The following is a 24,310-nucleotide window of genomic DNA, read 5'->3' on the forward strand; positions in this document are numbered from 1 at the left end:
GGGATTTTGGGAAACACCTGGCGGCGAGCCATCCTGCCGGTTGAAACGCCGCCCTCCCCATCGGCCAGGCTTCTTTCGAACGCCCGCTCGTCTGCGCCGTGCGAGCCTCTGATTTGTCTGTTGGTTCGTCGAAGCCCGTTCGCGGAGTCAACGAGCGCATTTCCCCTCCGAGACAAGTCATCCCATCCCGTACCTCGTCCTAATAGTCCGCGTCCGACCCTTCCGTCCAATAGCGAAATGCTAGCGGGCTCAGCGAGACGTAACCAAACCGGACAAGGAAACATCTGAAGAAGACAAGTCAACAAGCGACGTCAAGCCATGGATGAGGAGGGTTAACTCTCGGAGAGCCGGCCTTTACCAACAGCACCAACAGTAATACACTCCTTTTCGGGGGGTGGGGGTGACCCCACCAACACCCACGCTGAACTGCTGGCATGACGTTGGTTGGCCCTGATGGAGGGGGTCCTCCAATGTCTTCGGCAAGACGTGCGAGAGTTAGGGGCGCGGGGAGGCTACGCGATGAACTGACGGCGAAGAGAGACATTGGTGTCGCGTGTCATTCGTTATACTGTCGACGCAAACGCACGCCAAGCATGTCTCTACTCCCGCCCTCATAGATGGGGAATTGGCGAATATGCTGTGCTCTGTGAGTGATAGAGCAGGCCTTCGTCCAACGAGAGATTGGTGGCTCGACGTGATACGGAGCGCCGAGTGTCTGGCGCATTGCCGAAGCGAAAGTGGCGCTTTCCCACAGGGACCTAGGTAGGTAGGTAGGTACCTTGGGCTGAGAGTATCACCGACCTTACCTAGGCAGTAGGCAGTGTACCTACCTACCTACCTACCGATACTAACGACAGACCAGATATGGGGCTTCTTATCTCGTGAACCTGTCTAGCCAATAAACGAGTTTCCACAGGCGTGTGCCGTAAGGCGCGCGCATGGGGTCATGGGGACAGTACACAGAAAACAGAAGTGCTCTCAGCTCAGATCTTAGGCTCAAGTGCAAGGAACCTCGTTCCACAGAGGCCTGTTGCGGCCAGAGCAAGACCGGGTACAGGTACAAGTGCCCCGCCCCCGTCCCCCGTTCCCTCGAGAAAGGGAAGGCTTATGCAACCGCACCTGCGCCCGCAGGCCGGGGCCTTCTTCGCCTCCTCTTACCTTTTCGCGTGTAGCGTGCTACTAACCTTAGCCCCGCCGTGCCGCCCGCTGCGTCCCAAAGCCAAAAGCCAAAAACACACCATTCTGATGTGGACTGTTGATACAGGGCCGTTGTCGACGGGGCCAGCCTACGAACTAAGTACCCTTTGCTCGCGTCTTCCTATGCGAGGTGCAACATTCCAAGACCCAGAAGCCAAGCTACCTTCTCTTTAATGGAGGGTGCCCGAACGTGGAAGCAGAAGTGAACGGACTCGCTCAACGCGGAACCGACAACCCAAGCCGACGCCCTAGGTACGAAATAATTCTGTTTCCGTTCAGTACCTACCAAATTGATTTGCTTCGTCTCAAAACATAAATCCCACTCACACACTCCCAGGAAGGGAAGAAAAGTCCTCTGGGGAATTTCCCAGCTCTCCGCTCTCCGTTCTCGGCTCTCACATCCCGCCCTCAGCTCCTCCGAACTGAAACTGAACCGGGCTCTGAAGCACGCGGTAATGCAGCCTGTGTCATCGGCGTTCTAGATAGCAAGCACGTCACCACAATTCAGGAACCAACAACAGCCAGCGGATCAACCTACGGCAAAGGTAAACTGAGGCCAGGCTAGGCCAGAGCCAGCAGCCAGAGCCAGCAGCGAGAGCGAGCCATACACGGCTGATCCGACCAAGACCCCGCGAGACTGGTTGTCCGTCACCAAAAAACTTGCGCCCTCGACGATTTGGAACCATGGGTCAGTGGTGGGATGCCGCCAGAATTGACGCTACTGTCACGAGAAAGTTCGTCTGCCAGTACCTGCTGCCCGAGGAAATCGAGCGCTTGGACAGACCACTGGCCTTTGGCGACGGCCTAACGGACGAAACGTATTGGGATTGGATCGATAACAAAGCCAAGCGCATCTTTTTGATTCTTGTCGACCTGAAGATTCCAGATCAGATATTTGGCATCATCGACGACTCCTGGGATGACCACGATTTGCCCATCTCCTCCGAGCACGTCGAGCGCCTCAGATTGACGGCCGTCAAGGACGACAAGATTGAGCGCAAGTTTTTCGCCCGCCAATTTAACTACCTTCTCAAGCCTTTCCAACGGGGCGACCACATCTCTTTCAATGAGTATGAACTTGTTCCTCTCGAGGTCGTCGAGCGCCGGCCCGCGGGCAACAACACCGTCGACAAGGTCATCCTGCCCAACTGTCCTGGTTTGATCTTTTACCGCCGCCGCATCCCCTTGGGTAACGGCGTTGGCCAGCTTCCGCGAAGCGAGTTTGTGGAAATCATCAACAGTATCAAAGGCATCCAGAACGACCACCTGGTCTCTTACCACGCATCATATACCCAGCTCGGAGCGGCATACGTCCTTTTCACCCCCGCAACCGACTCCAACTTGAAGTCTTTCTTCGGCAACACCCCTTCCAACTTCAAGAACCTTCCCAAGAGAGAGAGGAGACACGCCGTTATGAACTGGATCCTTTGCCTTGCCGATACCCTCGCGTACCTCCACAGTCGGAGACTTTGCCACGGCAACATCAAGCCATCAACCATTCTCTTCACCAGCCAACTCCACATTTTCTACTCCGATTTCACGAGGCTAAACGCCGAGGTGCTTGCTGTCTATACGGACAAGAATTCGTTCGACCGGGAGTCGTATGACTATGCAGCCCCTGAGCAGTGGTTTCGCCCAACAGGCGGTCCGGCGAGTCCTTTGGGTCGTGGTGCGGCCGCGTTTTCCGTTTCGACATCCCCGGAAACACAAACCAACTTCTCAATTCCGCGGAATGACAACCCAAGCAGTCCGAACGCGATGCTGAACATGCCGAATCCGTATCTGAACCCGCAGGCTGCCGACATTTTTTCACTTGGCTGCGTCATCTTGGACCTGATGAGTTTCCTCGTCAAAAAAACAACAAAGAGTTTCTCGGCACACCGTGCTGCCAAGCACAAGACCCCGGGTCGCGGTGGCGCGGTGCTGGACTCGTCCTTCCACAAAAACCTCGGCCAGGTTGAGTCTTGGATGTCGGCATTGGCGAAGGAGGCATCGAAGAAGGTCTCCGCATCCGACGGCGGTTACGTGTTTCGGGGCATCGTGCCTTTGATGCACATCGTCGCCCGCATGCTATCCGCAAATCCTATCGATCGCCCCTCGGCGGCCGAGGTGCAGACCCAGGTTTATCAGATTTTGACGAAACACTGCGACATAACGGAACCACACTGCGTACATCAGTACGGCGGTTGGGATTTTGGCATCTCAAACCTGCGCATACAGGCCGTGAGCCCCAACGCCCAGTTCATGCCTCAGCCGATTCGGCATAACTCGATGCTCCAGTCGTCACGGCGTGGCAGCGATAGTCTGAGCGGAAGCATCAGCCCGAGAGGGCTATCCCATTCAAGGACAAACAGCAGCGGCGGCATGTCGAACAACAGCGGTATCAGCAGTGCGGCCAGCGAGCGGGATCAAGAACGGGATGCAGGGACTGGGTTCACGGCCGTTCGAAATATTCGCTTACCCGCGGTACGGTCTCCAGCGCCTTGGGACTCGACTGTTCAAGGCGGACGCGGTGACCAAGCTCCGGTTTATTGAGCGGGCTCCGCCGATGGTTATTTGGACGGCGGGGTAGGACATGATTTACTTGGTTCAGTGTTGCTCCCTTTGTTTTATTGTTGCTTAGCGATACCTCTGCTGTAAATGATATGACGGTACCCCATGAACGGGTACAAGGTAGAATGGAAAAGAAAACAAATGGACGAGAAGGAAAGCTTCGTTTGGCTTTTGTCCGTGTATATGTGGCTGATTACCTGCAGATCCAGGAGATGCCCTTTCTCGCAATGTGAAGGTAATACGCGTGTACCGGATTGGCACAGCAGGGCACCGTGTGAAATGAAAGAACAACCGAACCAGAGGCGAGAAAACGAGGGACCATGGCCCTTTTGTAAAGCAGCGGTTAGGCCTCATTCCTCTTCGCAGCCAGCGGCGGAGGGCTCACAGGGAATACGCTGGCGCAGGGGCAAAGCCAGTCGGGCTGGCAAGTGTGCAAGCAGCGCAAATGCTCAGGATGGCATTATCTGCGCTCCCGGTTACGTGATGGCGTCTCCTGCCGAATTGGCGGTTTACATGACAAACGGAAACCCGAATAAGGGCGGGAAGTCTCAGCAGGGGGACCTCATGGGAGGTAACATAGGCGGGCTAGAATAGGCTTTCACCACTTAACGGGCGGCAAGGGGGGGCGGGCGGTGTGAGCAAGTACTGCGTAGGTACTGTACACGTAGGCGTGCTCAGCTGCCCGACATCGTACTATGTATAGCGGGATGCCGATACTCCTTTCCTGCATCCACTGTCGTGGAGGTTAAAGCACGGAAAATGACGAGCACTCTGGCTTCGAGATTGGGCGGGTCGGCACGACTTGGTAGGAAAACCGCGTCGGGCGGTCCCAGGAAACAATTTACTAAATTGGCCGGGAGGCAGCCCGCCGCCTAAAACCTTCCTTCCCTCAGCAAGGCGGCTAGGCTTATGCGACAGGACATGCGGGGTGGATGCATGCTCTCGTGCTTCACCAGCTTGCCTAGGTGGGGGTGGCCCGCCAGAAAGACGTCGCAACAGAACTCTCGTTGATGAGGAGCTGCCACCAGGACCATAGCTTTCGCCGTAACTTGGCCTGGCTGTTGGTTGTCATCCGAAGAAGGCCAAGCGTTACGAATGCCAGACGATGGGGGTTGGAAGGCTTGTTGAGACTCGTTACGGAAGCGTGGTGTCGCCGCCGCATGGTTAGGTATTAGGTATCATCTCCTACGCCCGAGAGAAGGTTGCCCGTCCTTCTGCCGATGGGCGTAGCCGTTGAACGCTTACTATCCCCCGCCTGCCGCGTCGTCCTTTCTCGCAGCCTTGGCGGCCCCCCGCCTCGAGTCTTGAGTCTCGAGTCGTTTCTCGATCACTTGTTTTGCTTTGTAACTTTCTCCGGATTCCGCGGGGTTTAGGGCCATATTGGGGAGGGGCGCCTTGAGTCGGGGCTGTTGCCGAGGGATTTTCCTCTGACGTTTCAGTCGCTGCAGGGTGCCGGCCAACGGGGGAGCGCTTGCGTTGGGGGTCTTGGTGCTTGCGTCTTGACACCTATCAAACGATAAAGAATCATCATGATCAATCAGGCCATCGACTTTGGTATCAAGTGGGCGTTTCAGTCCAGCCAGTGGCAGAAGTGAGGCGATGCCGTTCAATGTGCCCCAACTTTATGACACTGCGCTGCCGATTCGAGTTCTTGTGTCAAGTGCTTCATGGCATCGAGGCGACGTCGAGGTGCTGCTGTAATACAACAGAAAACCGGAGCTCGGGTCGACAGATGACGTCGAGCCTATATCGTTCGCTCTTCAACCGCGAACAGTCTTCCACGATATCGGGGCCACTCACAGGTCGTGCTATTTGGAGTAAAGTGCTGTTCTCTTGCACGAAACAGAACCCTGGGTTTCCGTGTCTTTTTTTTGCAGTTGTCAGTGCAACATACAGCGGGCAGGGTTCCAACAGAGGAATGGGACCAGGATTGAGCTTACCCTGGTCCGTGTCAGTGATATTACCTGACTGCAGGACCAGGAGGGACTTTCGATGGAACGCTCCGATCAGGCTGTTGCGTCATACTCGTTATAGTTTATAAGAGGTATTCTCACTAGGCCGCCGATGGCTACGGTGTATCCGTGCTCACTCACTCTAACTTGAGAGCTGTTGCAAGTTTAGCTCAAGATTCCTCTTACCCAGGAAATGCAGCCGTCAAAATGGCAATAATCACGGATAGACATTGACAGTCTGGAGAGATATACCCCGAGGGCCGGTTTGGGCGAGTCGGCCAAGAGGAAGGAAGCACCAGGCAAGCAATTGATCGAGTTGGCAACTGATGCCGAATGGGACACAATCTGATCTTCGACCATGGTACTGCACACGCTGACAAAATCGTCAAGCGCCCCCTCCCCCGTCCAGGTGCGACATTTATGGACAGACATAGGGAGCCGATGTGGAAGTCAAGTCAAGTCAACATGCTTCGCTGTCGATATCCCTCGTATGTCTCTGGTGGTTCATCCCAGATCACTAAATCTCTGACCAGCAGTGAGACTAGACCACACACCACTTATCAGTGGTGAAAAACTCGGTCCGTTTCCCGGGCGCCTGGTGGCGTAGCTACCTAGGCGATGCTAGTGAAAAGGTGACGAGAAGACGCGGGCCAATCTTGTGCTCCAAACAGTACTGGCGCTAGTCTAGTCAGACAGGTATCGGAGAAGGTGTGGCTTGATGGCGCCATGTCGATTGTAGGTAGTCGTGGGGGCAAAAGAAAGAAACGCAGTTGTTGGCGATACCCGAGTCGCTTCTACCTTTTCATTGTTCGTTGCCTGAACCCCGGGTAAAGTCATCCTGGTACTATCAGTGTGTGCCCCTTGGTCGATTGGAACATATGCCTCGAGGGGGGAAGGAAACGAAGGGTGCTAGGATTTCGAATATAGCCCTTGCCATCCCCGGAAGAATTATGTCATATCTGGGACCACTGTATTAAACAGCCTAACGAAATGTGTCGTCCGTCCTCTTCTTACAGCCAGCCTGCTTACTCGAGGGCCGGAGGGGCCATGTTCCATCCTCATGCCGTCGTCTCGTCTCGCATCACCCACCCGCGTTGCCCAATGAGGCCAGCCAACGCCGCCAATCTGCAGCAGCAAGTCCATGACAGTTGCACAGATACACCCAGTCTAGTCAGAGTCAGTCAGACTACGGTCACTTCGCAGCGGGCGACAATCAAGATAGGCGGTGCCGCCCCCTGGCCCGCCGCCAATGGCACAACATGGCGCACCACCATTGACCCAGACCCATGCACTCGACGTCCTTGTCGGACTCGTTTTTTTCTCCCTCTTTGCCGCACCCTTGCCGCTATTGTTTCCACCCTGTGCCGGGGCTCTTGCTAGCACCAGCGCCGGCTCCAAGCACCTGTTCTTAGGCACTTTTCTTCCTTCGTTTGGTACTCCACGTGTGTGGAGAGGTGGGATGGAATTCCAAAAAGAGAAAAAGAGCAACCATCTGGGAAGGGACAGCAGGGGACAGGAGAAAAGATGTGGAAAATAAAGAGAAAAAAAGGCTGGGGCCAGGCTGTTTGGACTGGCTTCCGCGTCAACCTGCGGCGAGGGGCCAAAGGAATAAAACTGATACCTTTCCTCACCTCCCAACAAAACAACCATTCCATAATCGCTTGATGTGAGGTTGCTTACCCACGATACCCAGCCAGGTCTTTCCTTTCCTTTTCCTTTCCTTTTCTTTCCCTCCCCTCCCACCTTACTCGACGCCGTCCAAACTCAGTTGATGCGCATGTAACTCTGTGTCACTCTGTCGTTTTACCGAAGAAGGGTCTGTTGGTGGTTGGTTGCTAGCGGATTCGAGATTGGAATCGGAAGCAGAACTCGACAAACGTCGTGGAAGGAAAGGGCGAGCCAACGACGAAGAAAACCAAAGGCAGCAACGGCCAACAACAAAACTCTACTTTTCCGCGTCGCCAGCACCCGCACGATCAACAACTACTCCACGTTTCCCGTCGGTAATTTTCATCTCTTGTTGGAACGACTTGCATCCCTCCACTCATCATCGCCATCATCATCAACGCAAGTTTTGGGCGCGTTTTCTTCGTCTTCTTCTTTGGGAGCTATAGCAATTAGACATCACCAAACCACTGCAGCCTCGCATCTTTGCCACGCGCTGGCTGAAGCTTATCGCAATCTTGGCTTTGGATCATTGCTTCATTATGCAAATCTCTAATCTTGCTTCGGCGTTGCTTCTTGGCACTGCTGCTGCTCTTGCACCAATCGAGATCGTTGGCAACAAGTTCTTCGACGAGAATGGCAGACAATGGTTCATCAAAGGTTCGCCAAAAACGCGATCTGTCATCACCACTGACCAGTCACTGACGCAACCACAGGAATTGCCTATCAATTGAGGCCAGGTTAGCCTAGCTATACTCGATGCACGCCTACAGCGCCTGTTTCTAACTTAAATCTTGTTCAGAGGACCCACTGGTAGATACAGAGCAATGCGCCCGCGACGCCAGCCTCATGAAGACGCTGGGCACCAACGCAATTCGCATATACCACGTCGACTCCAGCGCAAACCACGACGGGTGCATGGCAGCTTTCGACAAGGCCGGCATTTATACCCTCATTGACTTGGATACTTTTGACTCGTACATCCTTCCTGTAAGTGCCGTCCTCGACTGCCCCGTCCATTGTTGCTAACACAACCTGCAGACTAACCCGTACTGGAACGAGACGCAATTCAACGCGTACGCCAAGGTCATGGACAACTTTGAGAAGTATGACAACGTTCTCGGCTTCTTCATTGGCAACGAGGTTATCGCGCTTAGCAACCAGTCTCAGGCCGCCCCTTTCATGAAAGCCGCTGCGCGAGACATGAAGGCCTACCGAGACAAGAAGGGCTATCGCAAGATCCCCGTTGGCTACTCCGCTGCCGACATTGCTGAACTGCGACCCATGCTGCAGGACTATCTGACCTGCGGTGGAAAGCCAGAGGACAACATCGACTTTTTCGGGCTCAACTCGTACGAGTGGTGCGATCCCAGCACGTACAACACATCGGGTTACACAAATTTGCAGGCCATGGCCGAGCAATTTCCCGTGCCTATCTTCTTCACCGAGACGGGATGTATCACCGGGCAAGGCCCCAGAACATGGGACGACCAGGACGCCATCTTTAGCCAACCCATGGTGGACGATTGGAGCGGAGCCATGATCTATGAGTGGATCTATGAGGAGAACCGTTATGGCATCGTGTCGTATGGTCCCGAGGTTTCCAAGACGATCACGGCTGGCGATGTCTACGATGGATTCACCCGCAAGGGCACCCCGATTCCCCGCTCTCCCGAATTTCAAAATCTGCAATCCAAGTGGGCTACCATTACTCCCACTGGAGTCATGAAGTCTGACTACAATCCCACCAGCGTTTCCACCCGCGATTGTCCTAAGGCCACGGGTGGTTGGTTAGTAGATGGGAACGTTCGCCTGCCCACTCTGGGAGAGACGTTCAGGGGCAGCTTCTCGTCGAGCCCAGCGGCATCAGCAACTCCTGCCTCAAGCACCAGCTCTGCAGCAGCGCCGACAGAATCTGCCAAGTCCTCAGCATCCGAAAGGCCTTCGGGATCTGGCACCAAGCAAATTGCCGGAATGGCTTTCGGCTTGGTCGGTGTCATGATCTTCTTCACCGTCTGGATGTAGTCGTCCTACCGGCTTTCTTTTTCTTCTTTTGTACATATGTGCATTCACTTTTGTGGTGACCTGGTTTATGGCTTATACCCCATTTTCGAATACACAGAGCTTCATGATGAAGCAAGGCATTGAGTATGGCGTTATGGCTCGGAGTTATACAGCCTCTATTGGTGGCGGTAAGACGACTGTCTTGGAAGCTGGGCTGATGTCTTACCCGGTTCAAAGAGTGATCCTGCGGCGAGACTAATGATGGATTGATCAGTAATGCGTCATTGCACGCAAAGTTTAGAGGAGCTCGTGGTCTGAAGAATAGACAACGAGGGCAAAAATCCCGAATCAAATAATGTGTGCTAGTCTACATGATCGATGCCCGTCTACTTCTTTCTTTCCCATGCCTGTGATTGGATTTCTCTACAGCCTTGCATCGTGCCTACCTACTCTCACTGTCACTTGACGCAACCCAGGATGGGAAAGTGTGGCCGGCTCCTGTTAAACCGTCCACGAGTTCAGAAAGAAGTGATCATTCCTGCGAACACTACATGAGTGTTCTTGCATCCGCACATTTTCAAAACCAGAAATACTTGGTTTCCACACAATCCGCATTGAAATCATTCATCCAACAACACGAACCAAATACAAGCCATCCCCGAATTCCATCTGCGCTCGACTAGGACCCTACCAAAGATCCAAGTAGTCTGATAAGACTCCTCATCATTCCCTATTCTTACCTTGGCACTAGCCACTCTTGCAGACATGACAGGATTCGTAGCGTGGGGTTTCGACATCCCTTCCAATCTTCTGCCACCGGCTGCCAAAGCAGAAGAGCACAAGAAGGCGCCGGCGCCGGCGCCGGCCACGGCCAAGAGCCCCAAGAGCCCCAAGCAGCATACGCAAAACAGCTTCCATATACCAAGATGGTTGTCTATCTTCGCCAAAATTATTCTCGCCCTCGTAGTGGCAGGTCTCTGCATCACGGGAATCGTATTTTTAACGGACTTCTTCGAGGCGCAAATGGGGCATGGAGGGTTTCTACCTCGTGCACTTGACCAGGTCGATGGAGCTGGCGCTGGCCATGGCTTCGGAGTCTATGATTCTGCCGGCAACAATCAGCATGGCGCCGTCCAGCCGGAAGAATGGTGTAACAATCACCCTGGTGATTGTCATTGGGTCAACTCGCAGGTACGTGGCCTGTCACATTTTGGGTTTGCGTCAAGAGAGGTCGTTGCTGACTGGCCTGCCTGCTCTCAAGGCTAGAGGTCAAGACATGAATCCGAATAAACACACCGAATCAGACAGGCTTCTAGCGTCTGGTGCTGGCTTTCTGGTCCCAAAGTGGATTGTTCTGGTCGTTGGTATGATGGGTTTGAGTTTGGTTTTGGTATGATCAACAACAGGTGATACTTTGTCACGGGATATTGAGCTCGGATCGTGTCATTGGTCTCTATGGCACGGTTGAGTAGCTCTGTAGACGCGTGTTTCTCCTGCACAAGTGATTTCACAGGAGACAGGCGTGTTGGCTCCAGGGACGCTTTCATTGGGGAGATCATATGTCAGCACAATACCTTTAGAGAGCAAAATTAACAAGAGCCACCTCAGAGGCTCAAATTTCCGACACGCCGTCAAACCCTGATAGCATATCTATACTTGCCCCGAGATATGGTTGTCATGATAGCTGCTTCCTGGCCTGGCTTTTGTGTGATTTCTTTGCTGTTTCTTTTCTGTCTTTTTCTATTCCAGATGGCTATGTGGCGTGTTTGCTGCCGTACTTGTTGAGGAGTGTGGTTGCAAAAGCGGAACTTTCTTAAGCCTCTCCGTTGTCCTTTATCATTCAGAAACAGGCACGACGTATGACGAGAGGTCTTGCATAGTCGTCATTGTCATACTGATCTCATCCATGAAGGGTCATATAAGAAGACGCCACTCAGACGATCGGCTTATATATCCGCCCCATGTGTGTCCTATTGTAACCCTGGAAGAAGGGAGAAACCTGGCTTACTCCCAGTGTGATTGCCGTCCATGCGGTTTCGTCTCCAGGTGCTGTCGAAGATGACAGGGTCATTGGGGGCCGCTTGTGATTAAGATCGATACCCTGGGTACCTGGGTAGAGGGGTCTCCGTTTAACATTTAGAGGCGTTTGAGGGCGCGGAAACACGTGTGATGGATGGCCAGGCAGTACGTGAAGCGCGGGAACTCGAAGGAACCGGGGCTGGGGGTGCTCTGTGCTACGGGTAGGGAAACCCACTTCTCAGAGTCTCCTCGTACTGGCCCTTGGATGCTATTTGTTTTCTTGAATCATTCAACGTGTTAGTGGATATGAAGTTCCAGAAACTCGAGGGCAATAGCGCTGGACCAGTCCGTCATAGCATTGTTCTCAGCTGAGCTGGGCTGTGCAGCGGTTTCAGAAATTTCCGTCACGACAAGCGCAGGTGAGCAGCAAACGCCGAGCGGTGTTGGTCGATTAGGACCGTACCTGGGATATCAGCGTGTGTAATTGTCCGTTGTAGACCCAGTTGTTATGATCTCTTGCTATCCGTAACACGTGAGTTGTGAGGCCGAATACCTAAATCTACAGCCCGCTTGAAAGGATACTACAGCCCTCGTCTAAGATGATTCTCATAGTATTTGGAAGCTTTAAATGATAGAACATGCCAGGGGGAAGAGCAACGGGCAATGTTTCGTCACGGTGTGGGACAGCTAAGTGCTGGTGTTGGTCCCGAACCTTGCGGTCAGGCCAGCAAGCCCCCACCACCACGAGATTTAAACAAACCAACCAGGGGGCGAGGTTTGGGCACATAAACAAGAAGACACACGATGAAGAATTATGCGAGTAATAGCGGATAAGAGGCACCTATAGAAACCACCCCGTATCGTTTGAACGATGGCAAAGACAGATGGAATGGGCGTAGTGCGCATAAGAGTATGGCGGGCGCCTACAGAATGACAATTCAACTTTACCAACCTATTACCAGCCTGCTGACCACTTACTTACTTGGGAGTTTCTTGCCTACACGACGCGACACTAGCGTATAATGAGAGAGACGGACTTCTTCCGGAAACTCTGCCCACGATGAGCCAGCCCCCCCAGAAAGAGCCCAGGATATATCTATCCTGGGCGGAGCTGGAGCTGCTGGTCGCTGCATCAACAACCAGCCGAAGGAGAGGAACCACAGAGAGTCCCACGTGTAGTCTCTTCGTAGGTATTACCAAGATGGCAGCCAGGGAGATAGTTAGGTAGCAGTACTTTGACGCGATTGGGCGCCCATTGCCCTCTTCAGGGACATACAGGGCGTTAAACACATACACACACTCACTCACACTCACACCCACACCCACACACTCACACACACGCGCGTGGGCGCGCGCGACAGTAGCGTGGTTTTTTTCAATGTTTGGCACGCTCGGACGGTCGACGGGAGAGAAGGGCGGGCTGGGCCAAGTACCAGGACCTCCGGAACCAGTCGGAATTTGGCCTGACTGAGGTATGGTTACAAGGCGGTCCTTCTCCCATAATTTGCAAGGACCCTGGAGGGTGGCCTCGCGGTTCAGATGGTTGAGATTTGGCGTGACTAGTTTGTACAACACTGGCATGTTGTGGCATAGATGTGGCGTAGATCGATGGAGAACAGACCGGGGAAATCTGTTCCGTTCGCCATTGGTTATTACAAAGCATTGGGTCATAACCAGGTGGGAGAGAATCCAATAGCATACCTACCTCTGGATGGGATCAGGATTTTGCCGGGGTGTCAAAATAGGATTAACCGCCGATCTTGAGGATCACATGGGAGTGAAGACACCAGTGGGGAGGCTCTATAACAGCTGTTCAGTGTCATCAATTCTTGAATGTTTTGCTGTAGTCGGGCTTTATCAATCGTGTTGAGAACCTAAAAAGTTAAATAACCCTGTTTTTGTGCACGAGTGAGCGAAGCTCGAATAGTATCTCGTACTTTTTTTGTTTTAACTTGTTTTCTCTCTTCTTCAATACAAAGGCGAGGCCGACGATGACTCGGGTAGAGTTTGAAGAAGCAATCACGAAAATACTACAGACACACCAGCTTTCGAGTTTGGAAGCTGCTTCAAGGCCCGTCGACTACTAATACGTGAGCGTGACGTTATGAGGCGATATGTGAGGTTCGGTATTGCGGGCCGGGCGCGGTTTCAAGTCCGGGAAGACCGGGGTGAGCGTGGGCCACGCTCGGCGCATTGCGTTTTATTGCAGGTTAGCCAGGACCAGGAGGGTTTCTGAGAGCGGCGAGGAGGACTGTGTAAAAAGATGGGATGGAGCGGGATCTTTGCATAATTGGAAGATGGCGAAAGAGATAACACACCCCCGGTGTTTCTTTTCGTGCTTTCCCCTGGTGATCTCTTCTTGGCAAGGGTGACCATAACACCGGCACGTTTGCTTTCCGGAACAGTTGTTATGGCATAAAGATTATACTGACCTCAAGTCGATGGAGCGCTGGACCATGGGCACATAATCACCAAAAGGCAAGTTTCTCGTAAATCCCACAATGAAGCTCTTCTTGGGGATGCAGAGGATCGCATGTTCTCGAGGATTGGGCATGTATGGGTGTAGAGCTCTGGGGACGACTTTTCTTTGGTGGCACTGGCGATCAATCTGATCACCGGCGTTCGCTTGAGTATCTAACTGCAGACAGACTCCACGTCAGCGACGCAAGGCCGGCCTTGGGGTAGCAGGGCAGGTATTACGCCTAGACCTGAGTTTTCGTCCTTTATTTTCGCCCCCGCCCCCACTTCTCTTCCCCTTCTTCCCTCTCTGGGTTTCCGAACGCTGCATTCGGAGTCAGTTCGTCTCTGTTCTCTGTTGCTAAAAATACCTTGGACCGAAGATATCAAATTTCCGAAGTCCATAAACCACTGGGCCTAACTTGGCAAAATATACGAGAACAAGGAACAAGACGGAGAATTTGAGAAATACCAATGGCCTCAGTTAACGGGGGGTGGGGGGAAGGACCTGCCTGCTCGTCAATCAAGACGGTAGCAATCATGGGTTCGTCACCCGTTGTCTTTGCAAGTCGGGGCTATGCCGGCAACGTGCGCATGTCAGTTGGCCGATCAGACTCCACCTGCGTCCGAGGCCGTGTCTGACAAAAACGGCGATGCACAGCGTGCAGCGTGCAGTCATGGCATGATATTGCAGAAACTAGACGGCCCGACGGTGTCACTAGCATGTCATGCCTCTCTCTTGTGGCTACGGCAGTGAGGAGGAGGAGGAGGAGGAGGAGGAGGAGGAGGAGGAGGAGGAGGAGGAGGACGACGACGACGACAACAACAACAACAACAACTGCAGCGGCCAGGATGTGCTTTCTCAGATCTCACTGAAATACCCATCCAAGCCTGGCCTGACCCGTCCAACAACAATTCAACTGGCCAGCTTCGGCAGCCGCACGGGCTGCCCTGTGGAGACCACGGAGTCGGTCCTCGCCTTACTTTGTCTCGCCGCCGGGGGCCATGCGCGCCACACACCGCGACGAACAAGTCGTCGTGCTTCCTGAAACGCTACATGGTGTCGCGTCTTGGAACCAATCGCTGTGTTCTATTTGCGCTCTTGCACCTCTTCCATCTCGTCCTCTTTACGACCCCCTCTGTACTCCATACTTACTACTCATGAAACGAGACCAATATAGCGATGTTCATCCCCTCGGCTCGCCTCATCTAGGGGTCGCCTCTTGCCAGAAACACACGACCATTTGTAAAGCGCTCCACCCGCCGCATGCCTCCTGGTTTCCATTTTTTCCGACGGACAAAACGACACATGAACCGGGACAGGCCACCACTCCTCATGATGACCCTTGGTACCGCTGTAATGAGATAGGCGACCGGGGACACACACGCTGACGCAGAAACCTCAGAACATGTCGTTCAAGTGACGCCGCCAGAGAGGCAAAGAAAGGGTTGCAGTACAATGCTTTTTCTTGACCTCTTCAGCTTGGTTCGTTCCGTTCTGCCGCTGGGCTTCGCAGGGAGAAAATCGGCACCGTCGAGGAGACGAGTGCTTAACGTTGATAACGAGCCAAGGCAAGGTCAGAGAGGTGCTTTCGATCGACAACCATACCCCTCCGGCGTTTGGTCCTATACCCCGGCAAATGATCGTGCTAGGTCAGGCCTGCATCGAGATAGCTAACAACCTTCTTGTTCATCCTTTCACCGTCCCGCCTATCAACGGGGCTGTCTGCCAATGCACTGCCCTCCGCCGAACCAACACTCAAGAGGACGATGCCCGAGGTGAAGCGTCAGAAGAAAGCAAAAAGGGAAAAGGGGGGAGCAGGGGATACAGAGCCTCCACTCCCCGCTCTGCCGCTCGTCGCTTGCTTGAACCCTGTCCATCCGTGTAGTTACTTCCGGCCAGCCCTACAACGACCGTTACAGACGCATGAGTGTATTTTGTACAGAACATGCTCACGAGCATGGCCCAACCTGCATCTTCATGGACTTCTATGCATATACTTCTTTGCAGAGCAAGTACTCCATACGGTACGTCACAGATATCCGCCTATCCCGGCAACCTGACGCTGTGTGGTGTTGTTACATCCATGGGCCGTTCTTGCAGCCCTCGTCGGTGATTGTGGCTGGCGCCAGCTCAGGCGGGCTGAGGTCGACACGTCGGATGAAGCTGAATCACGGCGAGGCAAGGCGAAGTAGGCGAAGGACGTGCAGATGGGGGAGTATGTGTATTGTAAGGCGGATCTGCCTCCTCCCCCGGCTCCCGTGCTGTTGCAGTCCCCGCGCATCTCGAAGCTAGTTTTTGGCTTTGCTAAACCCTGGGATCTGTTTCCTCGTGTGATGTGTCGTCTGCCCACACCCTCTTATACATACATGGCGGAACCCCAGTATCAAACTTCTTGGAAAGCCCTAGTGTCTATCCCCTTCGAAACCTCGCTGTGCGTGGCTAACCCGCTCTGGTGTCGTCTACACCTGCACGTCTTGCACACGAACGACCCTTAATATTAGGAGGTGTTGGAAAAAGGACAACGCACGAAAGAAACGGAGCTGGACGGGCAGCATGTCACTCAAGTTCTACACAACCCCCAGCGCCGGGCGGCCATGGCGCCCACCCATGATGGAGGAGGACTGCCGGCGCTATCGCAACCGCGCGAGGCGGACCGACAAGTGGATTCCTCCCCAGCTTGCTTTAGAAGAGGTCATCAGGAACAACACAGCATCGGTGAGCAGCTCCCCACGGCCGCAAGTCTCTTGGGATATTGTCCCCAGGAAACCTCCAGGGAGGAAGCGTTTGCTGACGTCCATACCCTCAGCCGTGCTCTCTCAACGACTTCATGGACTTTCTGGTCTACGTCGAGCAGGATGCCGAGCCCCTCCAGTTCTTCCTGTGGTTCTGCGAATACATCCACTCATGGACGACGGAACTTACGCCCGAGCAGCGCGCCCTCGCGCCGCGCTGGGACCCGGACCGCGGTAGGACGCTCGCCCCCGGGGAGAGGCGGGCCAAGAACTTGAGCAAAGTGAGCAACATCCTCGAGATGCTCGACGAGGAGAGCAACCACCGCATCAACAAGGCCGGCGGCAGCACACACAAGCGCAACGTGTCCGTGGTGACCAAGCTTCCGTATCCCACGATGGCTGTCATCAAGGAAGAGAGGGACGAAGAGAGCAGAGAGGCCGCCGACTCTCAAGGTGAGACCCGCCCGTTGACGTCCCCTAAATATGCGCGCTCTCGCGTATAACCCCCCTCCCTCCCATCACGAACTTTACACAGACACAACCGTTCAGTCAAAGTAGATGGACTGACCAGAGGTTTCAGCTGCGCCGGCACCACAGCCTTTCCGCGCCGACATCGACGCCATAACGAACCACTACATCGCCCTCGACGGTCCGCGCCGCCTGAACCTCACCAAAGACGACCGCAACGCCGTACTCGCCGCAACGGCCACCACAACGCACCCCTCGGCCCTCCTGCTCGCCTTCGAGAAGACCGAGGCTGTACTCCGCGGCAAGCTTCACCCGGACTTCATCCGCTACTGCATGGCCAACGCCAACCGCGCGACGACGCGCCTTCTCCGCCTCCTCGGCTGCTTGCTGTTCATCCTCGGCCTTGCCCTCGACGCCGTCCTGGTCCTTTCTCCCGTCTCGCGGTACTACCGTCTCCTCTCCACGCCCCTCCTCTTCGCCGGCCTCGCCATCCTCGTCGCCGCCCTCGACGGCGTCTCCCTCTCCCTCTACCTCACGCGCAGGCGCCAAATCCGCCCCTGGGAGGTGCCAGAAGACCTCGAGGCCGGTACGGGCGCCGAGAAGCACCACCGCCGCAAGGCGACGCCCGAGAGCGTCGCCGGCACCGTCGATCCGCTCCGCAAGCCGAGCCTGCAGACGCTGGGGCCTGCCAACGTCTTCTCCGGCGAGGAGTGGGTCGCCACGTATGAGCGGCGGTGGCTCTGGCAGCTCTTGTTCGAGCGGAAAAGCGGAAGCCAGGACCAGAACCTGAGGCTCCTACAGCACGGCGTCGTGGCGGGTGCGGTGCTCTGGGCCACGCTGACGACGGTGGGCCTCGGGGTCGGGTCGGTTTTCATACCCTCATACGACATGTTGTAAAAGCATAAAGCAACATGGTCATGCGTATAATGTATATCATAGTAATGAACTAATGACGGTCTCTTCTGGGATTTTGGGGAACACAGTTCCAGTAGTCGGGCGGATGTGACGGCCAAGGGGTCTGAGACTCCCGTCCACCCATATTAGTAATGGATAAAGATGAACACATATAATCAACCTCGGGGAGTGTAGCCGGCAAGACTTGATGCTGCCGAATGGGTATACGCAATCGTAAGATCTTGGAGGAGAACTGTGAGTGGAGTGGCCACACCATGGTATACTCACAAAGCCGCTTACGCTTTAAGCTTGGTAGACTCATGAGTTGCAATGGCCTATCCGTTTCCTCGTTCTCGTTAATTGGCGTAAGGGCCGAATAGATTTCGAGGCATCAAATTTAAGACGTTGGAAATATAAACTTTTCTCTGTTATCATTTACCCGCTGCCTGCTGTTGCTCGTAATAAAGCTCCTCCGCCGTTGTTATGCACTGCATGTTGGCCCCGAGCTTGTTCATCGTCTCCATCCACTCGTCGTACCTAATCAGCAGTCAGTAAACCTCTCCCCAGCCGTGTTCACGTGTTGTTGCACTTACTCGTCAGAGTCAAATACGATACCACCACCTATTGAGAAAGTCAGTTCCGGCTCCCTTCTTCGCTGCTGAAGCAAAAACGGGGCCAACTCACCAGCTTGCAGATACGCCACGCCATCCTTGGTAAGCATCGTCCGCAGCGCAATACACGTGTCCATAGCGCCCTCGACCTCCTGGCCCTTCTCGTCGAGGCCGCCGTAGCCAAAGTACCCGACCGCGCCGGCATAGATGCCCCTCTTCTCCTTCTCCAGCTCGGCGATCAGCTCCATCGCGCGCACCTTGGGCGCGCCCGAGACGGTGCCGGCGGGGAAGATGCTCCGGAAGGCGTCGAAACGCGTCTGGCCCGGGCGTAGCACGCCCGAGACCTGCGAGACGAGGTGCTGGACGTGGCTGAACTTCTCCACGACCATGAGGTGGTCCACGCGGACTGTGTACGGGTCGCCGACACGGTTGACGTCGTTGCGCGCGAGGTCTACAAGCATCACGTGCTCGGCGCGGTCCTTGAGGGACCTGCGGAGCTCGTTGGCGAGCTTCTGGTCCTCCTCGGGCGTCTTGCCGCGCTTGACGGTGCCGGCGATCGGGTGAGTGATGATGCGCCCGCCCTCGGACTTGACGAGCAGCTCGGGCGAGGCGCCGACGATCTGGAAGTCCTTGCAGTTGACGTAGAAGAGATACGGCGACGGGTTCACCGTCCGCAGGTGGCGGTAGATGTTGAAGGGGTGCAGGCTCGTCGGGCGGGCGAAGCGCTGCGAGGGAACGGCCTGGATGATGTCGCCCTTGACGATGTGCTTCTTCAGTTCCGTGACGTGGTTCTCGTAGCCCTTCTGCCCGACGTTGGACGTGTACTCCTGGTTAAGCTGGATGGGCTTCTGCTCGGGGATCGGGATCTCGGGGGCGTTAAGAACGACCACGAGCTCGTCAATGACCTTCATCGCCTTCTGGTACTCGGCCTCGAGCTGGGAGGCGTCCTCGGGGACGTGGAGGTAGGTGATGACCTTGATGACGCCGTAGAAGCGATCAAATGCCACGATGGTGTCGAAGAGCATAAACAGCGACTCAGGGATCTGGAGGACATCCTTCATCGGCCGCGCCGTCTTGGGCTCGAAGTACCGCACGCAGTCGTAGCCAACGTATCCGATGGCGCCGCCGGCCATGGGCGGGAGCTGCAAGCCTGGGACATGGGCGACGACGTGCTGCGCCAGCTCGGCTTCGAGGGCTGGCAGAGGGTCGCACTCCGGGCCATAGCCGGGGCCAGTGGCGAGCAGCTTCCGGGGGCCAGCACCGACGAAGCTGTAGCGGCCGACGCGTTCAGTGGCGGCGCTCTCGAAGAGGAAGGAGTAGTCCGAGTCCTTGTAGTGGGCGGAGACCTTGAGATAGGCGGCGGACGGGGTGATGAGGTCGGAGGAGATCTGGCGGTAGACGGGGACGAGGGTCGGCTTCTTGGTGCTGTCCGTCGCGGCCGGGGCGGAGAGGACGGTCCTGACCGTCTCGAGGGACGGGACGACTGCGCGCTGGGGCGGCGGTGTCAGTTGCAGTAGAGCCCGTTGCGGGCGGAGCCAATTGGGAGGTGGCGAGGACTTACCGGTCCCGACATGCTGATCCGATCCGCTGGCGAGACTGGTTATGTGTAGGTGAGACGGGGAGAGTCGTTTGTTTTTCTGTGACTGAGTCACCGCATCCAGAGAGTGTGTAAACGATTTATTTAGCTCCGGTCTTGGAGGGGTTGTAAGCCAAGCAGGGTCCGATAAGCGGAAGTTCACTGCCGTTGCGCTTCGATAAGGCGAGAGGCAGGCGTTGCCGTTAGTGGCACCTCCGCTGCGTCAGTGACACACAATGCCCCCACCGTCTGCCCATTGTTCCGCCAATCTAGTCTAGACCCTCGGCCTGAACAAGTAGCCAAATGGTGGGAAACAACGGCTAAGACCATATTTGGCGTGATTGGGAGTCCGCTGCGTGATTGGGAGTCCGCCACGTGATCTGAGCTGTATTACCCGCGGCATTGCTTTCTTTTTCAAAGTGAGAATGCTATAGTAAATGAGGTTCGAGTTGGCCTGCAACGCGATGTGAGTGGACCACGTTGACCTCTTGATCCTTGCTTCCATTCCCCGACATTCTTTTGATCTCTTCGCTATTCGAGGGTATCAGCTTTCCACAGACAGCGCCTTGACGCCGACAAGTTTTGCGTTCTTTCCCTTCCCGTCCGTTGTAACAAGCCAGTACTCCGTCCTGACGCCGCCCTTGGGCACCTGGTAGACCCTGACGTCGTTGCCCTTGCCTGCCTTGCGCACCGCTTCGATGATGTCCTTATAGTCTCCGTTCGAGTCCCAGTCCACGGGGTCCTGGAGCTCCACGCCCGCGTTCTCAGGGTCCGGGTGTTCGATCAGCTGCGCAAATTCGACTGCGGCCCCGAGTTAGCATGAAAGAAGCTGAGTGCGCATCGCTTCTCCTGCGAGGCACGCGATGGAATGGAAGTAATCGAAGAAACCCACCTTCATCAGGCAAACCCTTGCCAGCCTCATCCCACGCCAGCGCAACGCCGACGAATGGCTCGTCCGCGTCGGAAACGTACACCTTGTCCTGCTTCAGCACCTCCTCGATCGCCTTGGGCACCTCAATACCCTGGTCCTGCGCCTTGAACTCGGTGCTCTTGTTGCCTGTCGACTTGACATAGCCCTCGTTGGGGTCCTGGTTGGCCTTGTCCAGGAACGCTGCATAGTCTGCGTCGGACATTCTGAGATGTGGGATCGTGGAGAATCTGTTGAGAGCCTGACGGAGCTGAGCTGGGAAGCTGTTGCTCGGGAGGTGCAGTCGACGTGCGAATGCGGCAGGTGTGCTAGGGTGCTTTGCGGTTGTTGGGAGCGCTCGATGCCAGATACTTCGAAAAATCGTCTGCAGAAATGTGGTCTTCATTCGATTTGTAGAGGACGCGGAGACGCCGAGTAAAGAATTGAGGGGTGATGTGGTCGCGTGTTTGGTTCGCAGGAAGATGCACGCCATGGCTGGGCAGGTGATGACGCAACAATCCGGCTAGGTACGTCGCTGGACGAGAGAAATGTCAATGCCCCCACCACCTTAGCGGTATAGGCTACGATTCGCGGCAAGTGCCCACAACAAAAAATTGTGTCTGAATGGCATGCATCAAAAAATTCACGTCACGAGCTCCAGCAGAAACAACATACGGGTGGGCTATGTATTCATTGGGTTGACTTTTGAATTCTCGGCACTTATTTTTCACCTTAACGGTGTCCCAAACCATCCGAATAGTAACGTGAAGAACCCTCGACACCTAACCCATGCCCATGATACAATGAAATCGAAGAACCAACCCTCTACTGAGCAACAAGGTCCTTCTTGAGAGTACCCTGGTACTGCTTCTTCTCCGCGGGGGTCTGGAAAGCACCGTGTCCGAACTCGGACGAGGTGTCGATCCACTTGAGGTCGATCTTCTCGAGGGCCTTTCTTGAGGTGTGGGTGAACATGGACTTGCGGAGAGTCATGACACGCTTCTTGGTACCAGGGATGGAGCCCTTGACCATGACGAAGTCGTTCTTGACCTCACCGTAACGGACGAAACCACCGAGACTAGAGCGGTGTTAGTGTTTGCGATGGCAAAAACGCATGACAGAGGGGGAGAAACATACGGGGTGATGGTCTTCTTGGTGACATCAACGTCGGTGGAGGCGTTGTCGTCGGCGTCGCCCTTGCCAATTCTGTAAACCTTGTGGTTGACAGAGGTACGGTGGTGGTAACCCATCTGACCGGCACGGGCAACAGTCCACTGGACGTGGGAAGGGTGCCAGGCACCGATACAGGCGACCTTGCGCAGACCCTTGTGAGTCTTGCGAGGAAGCTTCTTGGTGCCCCAACGGGAGGTGACACCGTTGTATCCGTGACCGGTGGTGACGGCGATGACGTCGATCATCTCGTTCTGCTCGAAGATGGAGTCGATGGTGACGGGCTTCTCGAAGAGACCGTAGCCGAAGTCGACCTTCTCGGGGACAGAGCCACCGTTGACCTGGATCTCCATCAAGTGGGCCTTCTTCTGGGTGAGAGGGGTCTTGCGGATCTGGGTGTGGGCGAGGACGCGGACGACGGTGCAGTACTTCTTGATGCGCTCAAGCTCGCGCGTGATGGAGGCGCCGGAGGCCTCGGAGTGCTGCTTGGCGTACTTGGTGAAGGCCTTCTTCTTGGACTTGTACCAGTTCTTGTAGAAGCGGCGGCGGATCTCGTCGCTCAAGTGCTCGGCCCAAACGGTGGTGAGCGAGCGCAGACCGCGGGGAGTCTCGATGTAGCCCACAAGACCAACAACGATCATCTGTGAAGATGTTAGCCATAGGCACAGAGCCAAGCGGGCTGCGTTGGTAGTACAGGTGGGGTATCAATGATGGACACGGCCTCGACGACCTCCTTCTTGTTGGCCTTGGCGCCGGGGCGGTCGAGGTCGCGGACGATCGTGGTCATACCGGCCTTGTAGCCCATCGCGGCCGTCAGGTGGACGGGCTTCTTGGCGTCATCCTTGGGGAAGCTGTGGGAGTATCGCAATCGTCAGCCTCTGCCGTCTTCAACGTCCAAAAGCGCCCAATGTTCCAACCCCAAGCAAACAGAATCCAATGGAGGTTCTCGGGAAACTTACGACTTGACCTTACCGCGGTGACGGGCGGCACGCTTGCGCGGGAGGTACGCCAGCGACCCTACATGAAATCAGTACGAATCCTAACCGTTTTTCGACCATTTTTCAAGCGGAAAAAGCCTACCGTGACGGGGAGCCTCGAACTTTCTGTGACTCATCTCCGCTATGAAATGTTAGTAGACCGGAGTTGGTGATCTGGTGATTCGATTTGGCTCCGCTGGCGAGGGAGAATGTGTCGGCAAGTAAGTAGAGTAGAGCGCGCAAATAAAAGAAAGAGAAAAAGTGCAAGCACCAAAAAATAAAATTTCGCCAAAATTGGTGGGTGGGACCCACTCTCCTCAGAGGGTAGGTCTTGTCTCCGTTGGTACAAGGGGCAGTCAAGGCTTGCCACGTGCTACGGCACGTGATATTAGTGACACATTCTCCCTCATTGTCCAGCATCCCACAATGCTGTCTCACGCCTCGTTCCGCCATCTGGAGATAAGCCGCTCGACGAGGTATCGCTGTTGCTCCTCCGGCGATAGCTTGGTGGGGCCATGCGGTTCCTTCTTGGCGCGAGGAGGACCGGCTGGCTGCTTTTCACTTTATTGAGCGGGTTGAGAAGCACCTGCGGTGCGTTTTGAGGTGATCGTAGTGATCGATGCCGATTTGCTGGCTCGGTGTGAGCTTCGTTTTCTTTCTCCAGGTCCTCAAGCGTCTGAACATACTTCCGATATGTATTGAGACGAAGCCTAAGGCCTTCCAGGTGGCACTTTGCTGGGAATGAGGCCAGGCCGAAAATCCACCCAGCTAAACCAAAGAAGGCACATTCATCATTGCTCAACAACTAGCCCATCTTGCGTCAACAAGCTCTCCTCTCAAGGCTTTTTCCTGATCAGAAACTCACATGAGTTGCAGTTTCCTCCTTGCCCAAGACGCGCCAAGCGGTGTGGATGTCTGGAACGCTAAATTTTGAATTTGATCTTTGCGTCCAACACCTGTTTTCTCTATCTAGCACCATTATAGGCAGTGTATAACCTCACGAACACATCGGAGAAAGGGGTAAGGTGCCTTGGCAGCCTATAGTAATCAATACTGGCCATTGCAGCGAGCTTAATTGTGTACCTTCAAGATGGCAGTTAGTCGAAGTTGTTTGATAGAACAGC

At 54.9% G+C, this 24,310-nt stretch overlaps 8 protein-coding genes across 8 annotated transcripts; 5 read left to right on the top strand and 3 right to left on the bottom strand.

Moving 5' to 3' along the window:
- Nucleotides 1-1,881: 1,881 nt before the first annotated feature.
- On the top strand, nucleotides 1,882-3,732 carry GLRG_05083 (protein kinase domain-containing protein; the record flags this gene model as incomplete). The annotated part of the gene is made up of 1 exon (XM_008095768.1): nucleotides 1,882-3,732. The coding sequence occupies one exon, from the start codon at nucleotides 1,882-1,884 to the stop codon at nucleotides 3,730-3,732; it is 1,851 nt and encodes a 616-aa protein (XP_008093959.1).
- A 4,177-nt stretch (nucleotides 3,733-7,909) lies between these two features.
- On the top strand, nucleotides 7,910-9,392 carry GLRG_05084 (glycolipid anchored surface protein; the record flags this gene model as incomplete). The annotated part of the gene is made up of 3 exons (XM_008095769.1): nucleotides 7,910-8,027; nucleotides 8,170-8,357; nucleotides 8,409-9,392. The coding sequence occupies 3 exons, from the start codon at nucleotides 7,910-7,912 to the stop codon at nucleotides 9,390-9,392; spliced, it is 1,290 nt and encodes a 429-aa protein (XP_008093960.1).
- Nucleotides 9,393-10,136: 744 nt separating this feature from the next.
- GLRG_05085 (uncharacterized protein) lies at nucleotides 10,137-10,637 on the top strand (the record flags this gene model as incomplete). Its single annotated transcript, XM_008095770.1, has 1 exon — nucleotides 10,137-10,637. The coding sequence occupies one exon, from the start codon at nucleotides 10,137-10,139 to the stop codon at nucleotides 10,635-10,637; it is 501 nt and encodes a 166-aa protein (XP_008093961.1).
- A 3,938-nt stretch (nucleotides 10,638-14,575) lies between these two features.
- GLRG_05086 (uncharacterized protein) lies at nucleotides 14,576-14,896 on the top strand (the record flags this gene model as incomplete). Its single annotated transcript, XM_008095771.1, has 1 exon — nucleotides 14,576-14,896. One exon carries the CDS (start codon nucleotides 14,576-14,578, stop codon nucleotides 14,894-14,896), a length of 321 nt encoding a protein of 106 aa, XP_008093962.1.
- A 1,508-nt stretch (nucleotides 14,897-16,404) lies between these two features.
- GLRG_05087 (uncharacterized protein) lies at nucleotides 16,405-17,948 on the top strand (the record flags this gene model as incomplete). Its single annotated transcript, XM_008095772.1, has 3 exons — nucleotides 16,405-16,566; nucleotides 16,658-17,036; nucleotides 17,164-17,948. The coding sequence occupies 3 exons, from the start codon at nucleotides 16,405-16,407 to the stop codon at nucleotides 17,946-17,948; spliced, it is 1,326 nt and encodes a 441-aa protein (XP_008093963.1).
- Nucleotides 17,949-18,376: 428 nt separating this feature from the next.
- Nucleotides 18,377-20,129, bottom strand: GLRG_05088 (anthranilate synthase component I; the record flags this gene model as incomplete). The annotated part of the gene is made up of 4 exons (XM_008095773.1): nucleotides 18,377-18,482; nucleotides 18,539-18,566; nucleotides 18,630-20,046; nucleotides 20,118-20,129. The coding sequence occupies 4 exons, from the start codon at nucleotides 20,127-20,129 to the stop codon at nucleotides 18,377-18,379; spliced, it is 1,563 nt and encodes a 520-aa protein (XP_008093964.1).
- A 547-nt stretch (nucleotides 20,130-20,676) lies between these two features.
- GLRG_05089 (uncharacterized protein) lies at nucleotides 20,677-21,265 on the bottom strand (the record flags this gene model as incomplete). Its single annotated transcript, XM_008095774.1, has 2 exons — nucleotides 20,677-20,933; nucleotides 21,025-21,265. The coding sequence occupies 2 exons, from the start codon at nucleotides 21,263-21,265 to the stop codon at nucleotides 20,677-20,679; spliced, it is 498 nt and encodes a 165-aa protein (XP_008093965.1).
- A 599-nt stretch (nucleotides 21,266-21,864) lies between these two features.
- Nucleotides 21,865-23,323, bottom strand: GLRG_05090 (ribosomal protein L3; the record flags this gene model as incomplete). The annotated part of the gene is made up of 5 exons (XM_008095775.1): nucleotides 21,865-22,117; nucleotides 22,177-22,850; nucleotides 22,904-23,060; nucleotides 23,169-23,226; nucleotides 23,290-23,323. 5 exons carry the CDS (start codon nucleotides 23,321-23,323, stop codon nucleotides 21,865-21,867), a joined length of 1,176 nt encoding a protein of 391 aa, XP_008093966.1.
- Nucleotides 23,324-24,310: the final 987 nt, after the last annotated feature.

This window comes from Colletotrichum graminicola (genome assembly GCF_000149035.1).
Source record: "Colletotrichum graminicola M1.001 genomic scaffold supercont1.17, whole genome shotgun sequence".
NCBI lineage: Eukaryota > Fungi > Ascomycota > Sordariomycetes > Glomerellales > Glomerellaceae > Colletotrichum > Colletotrichum graminicola.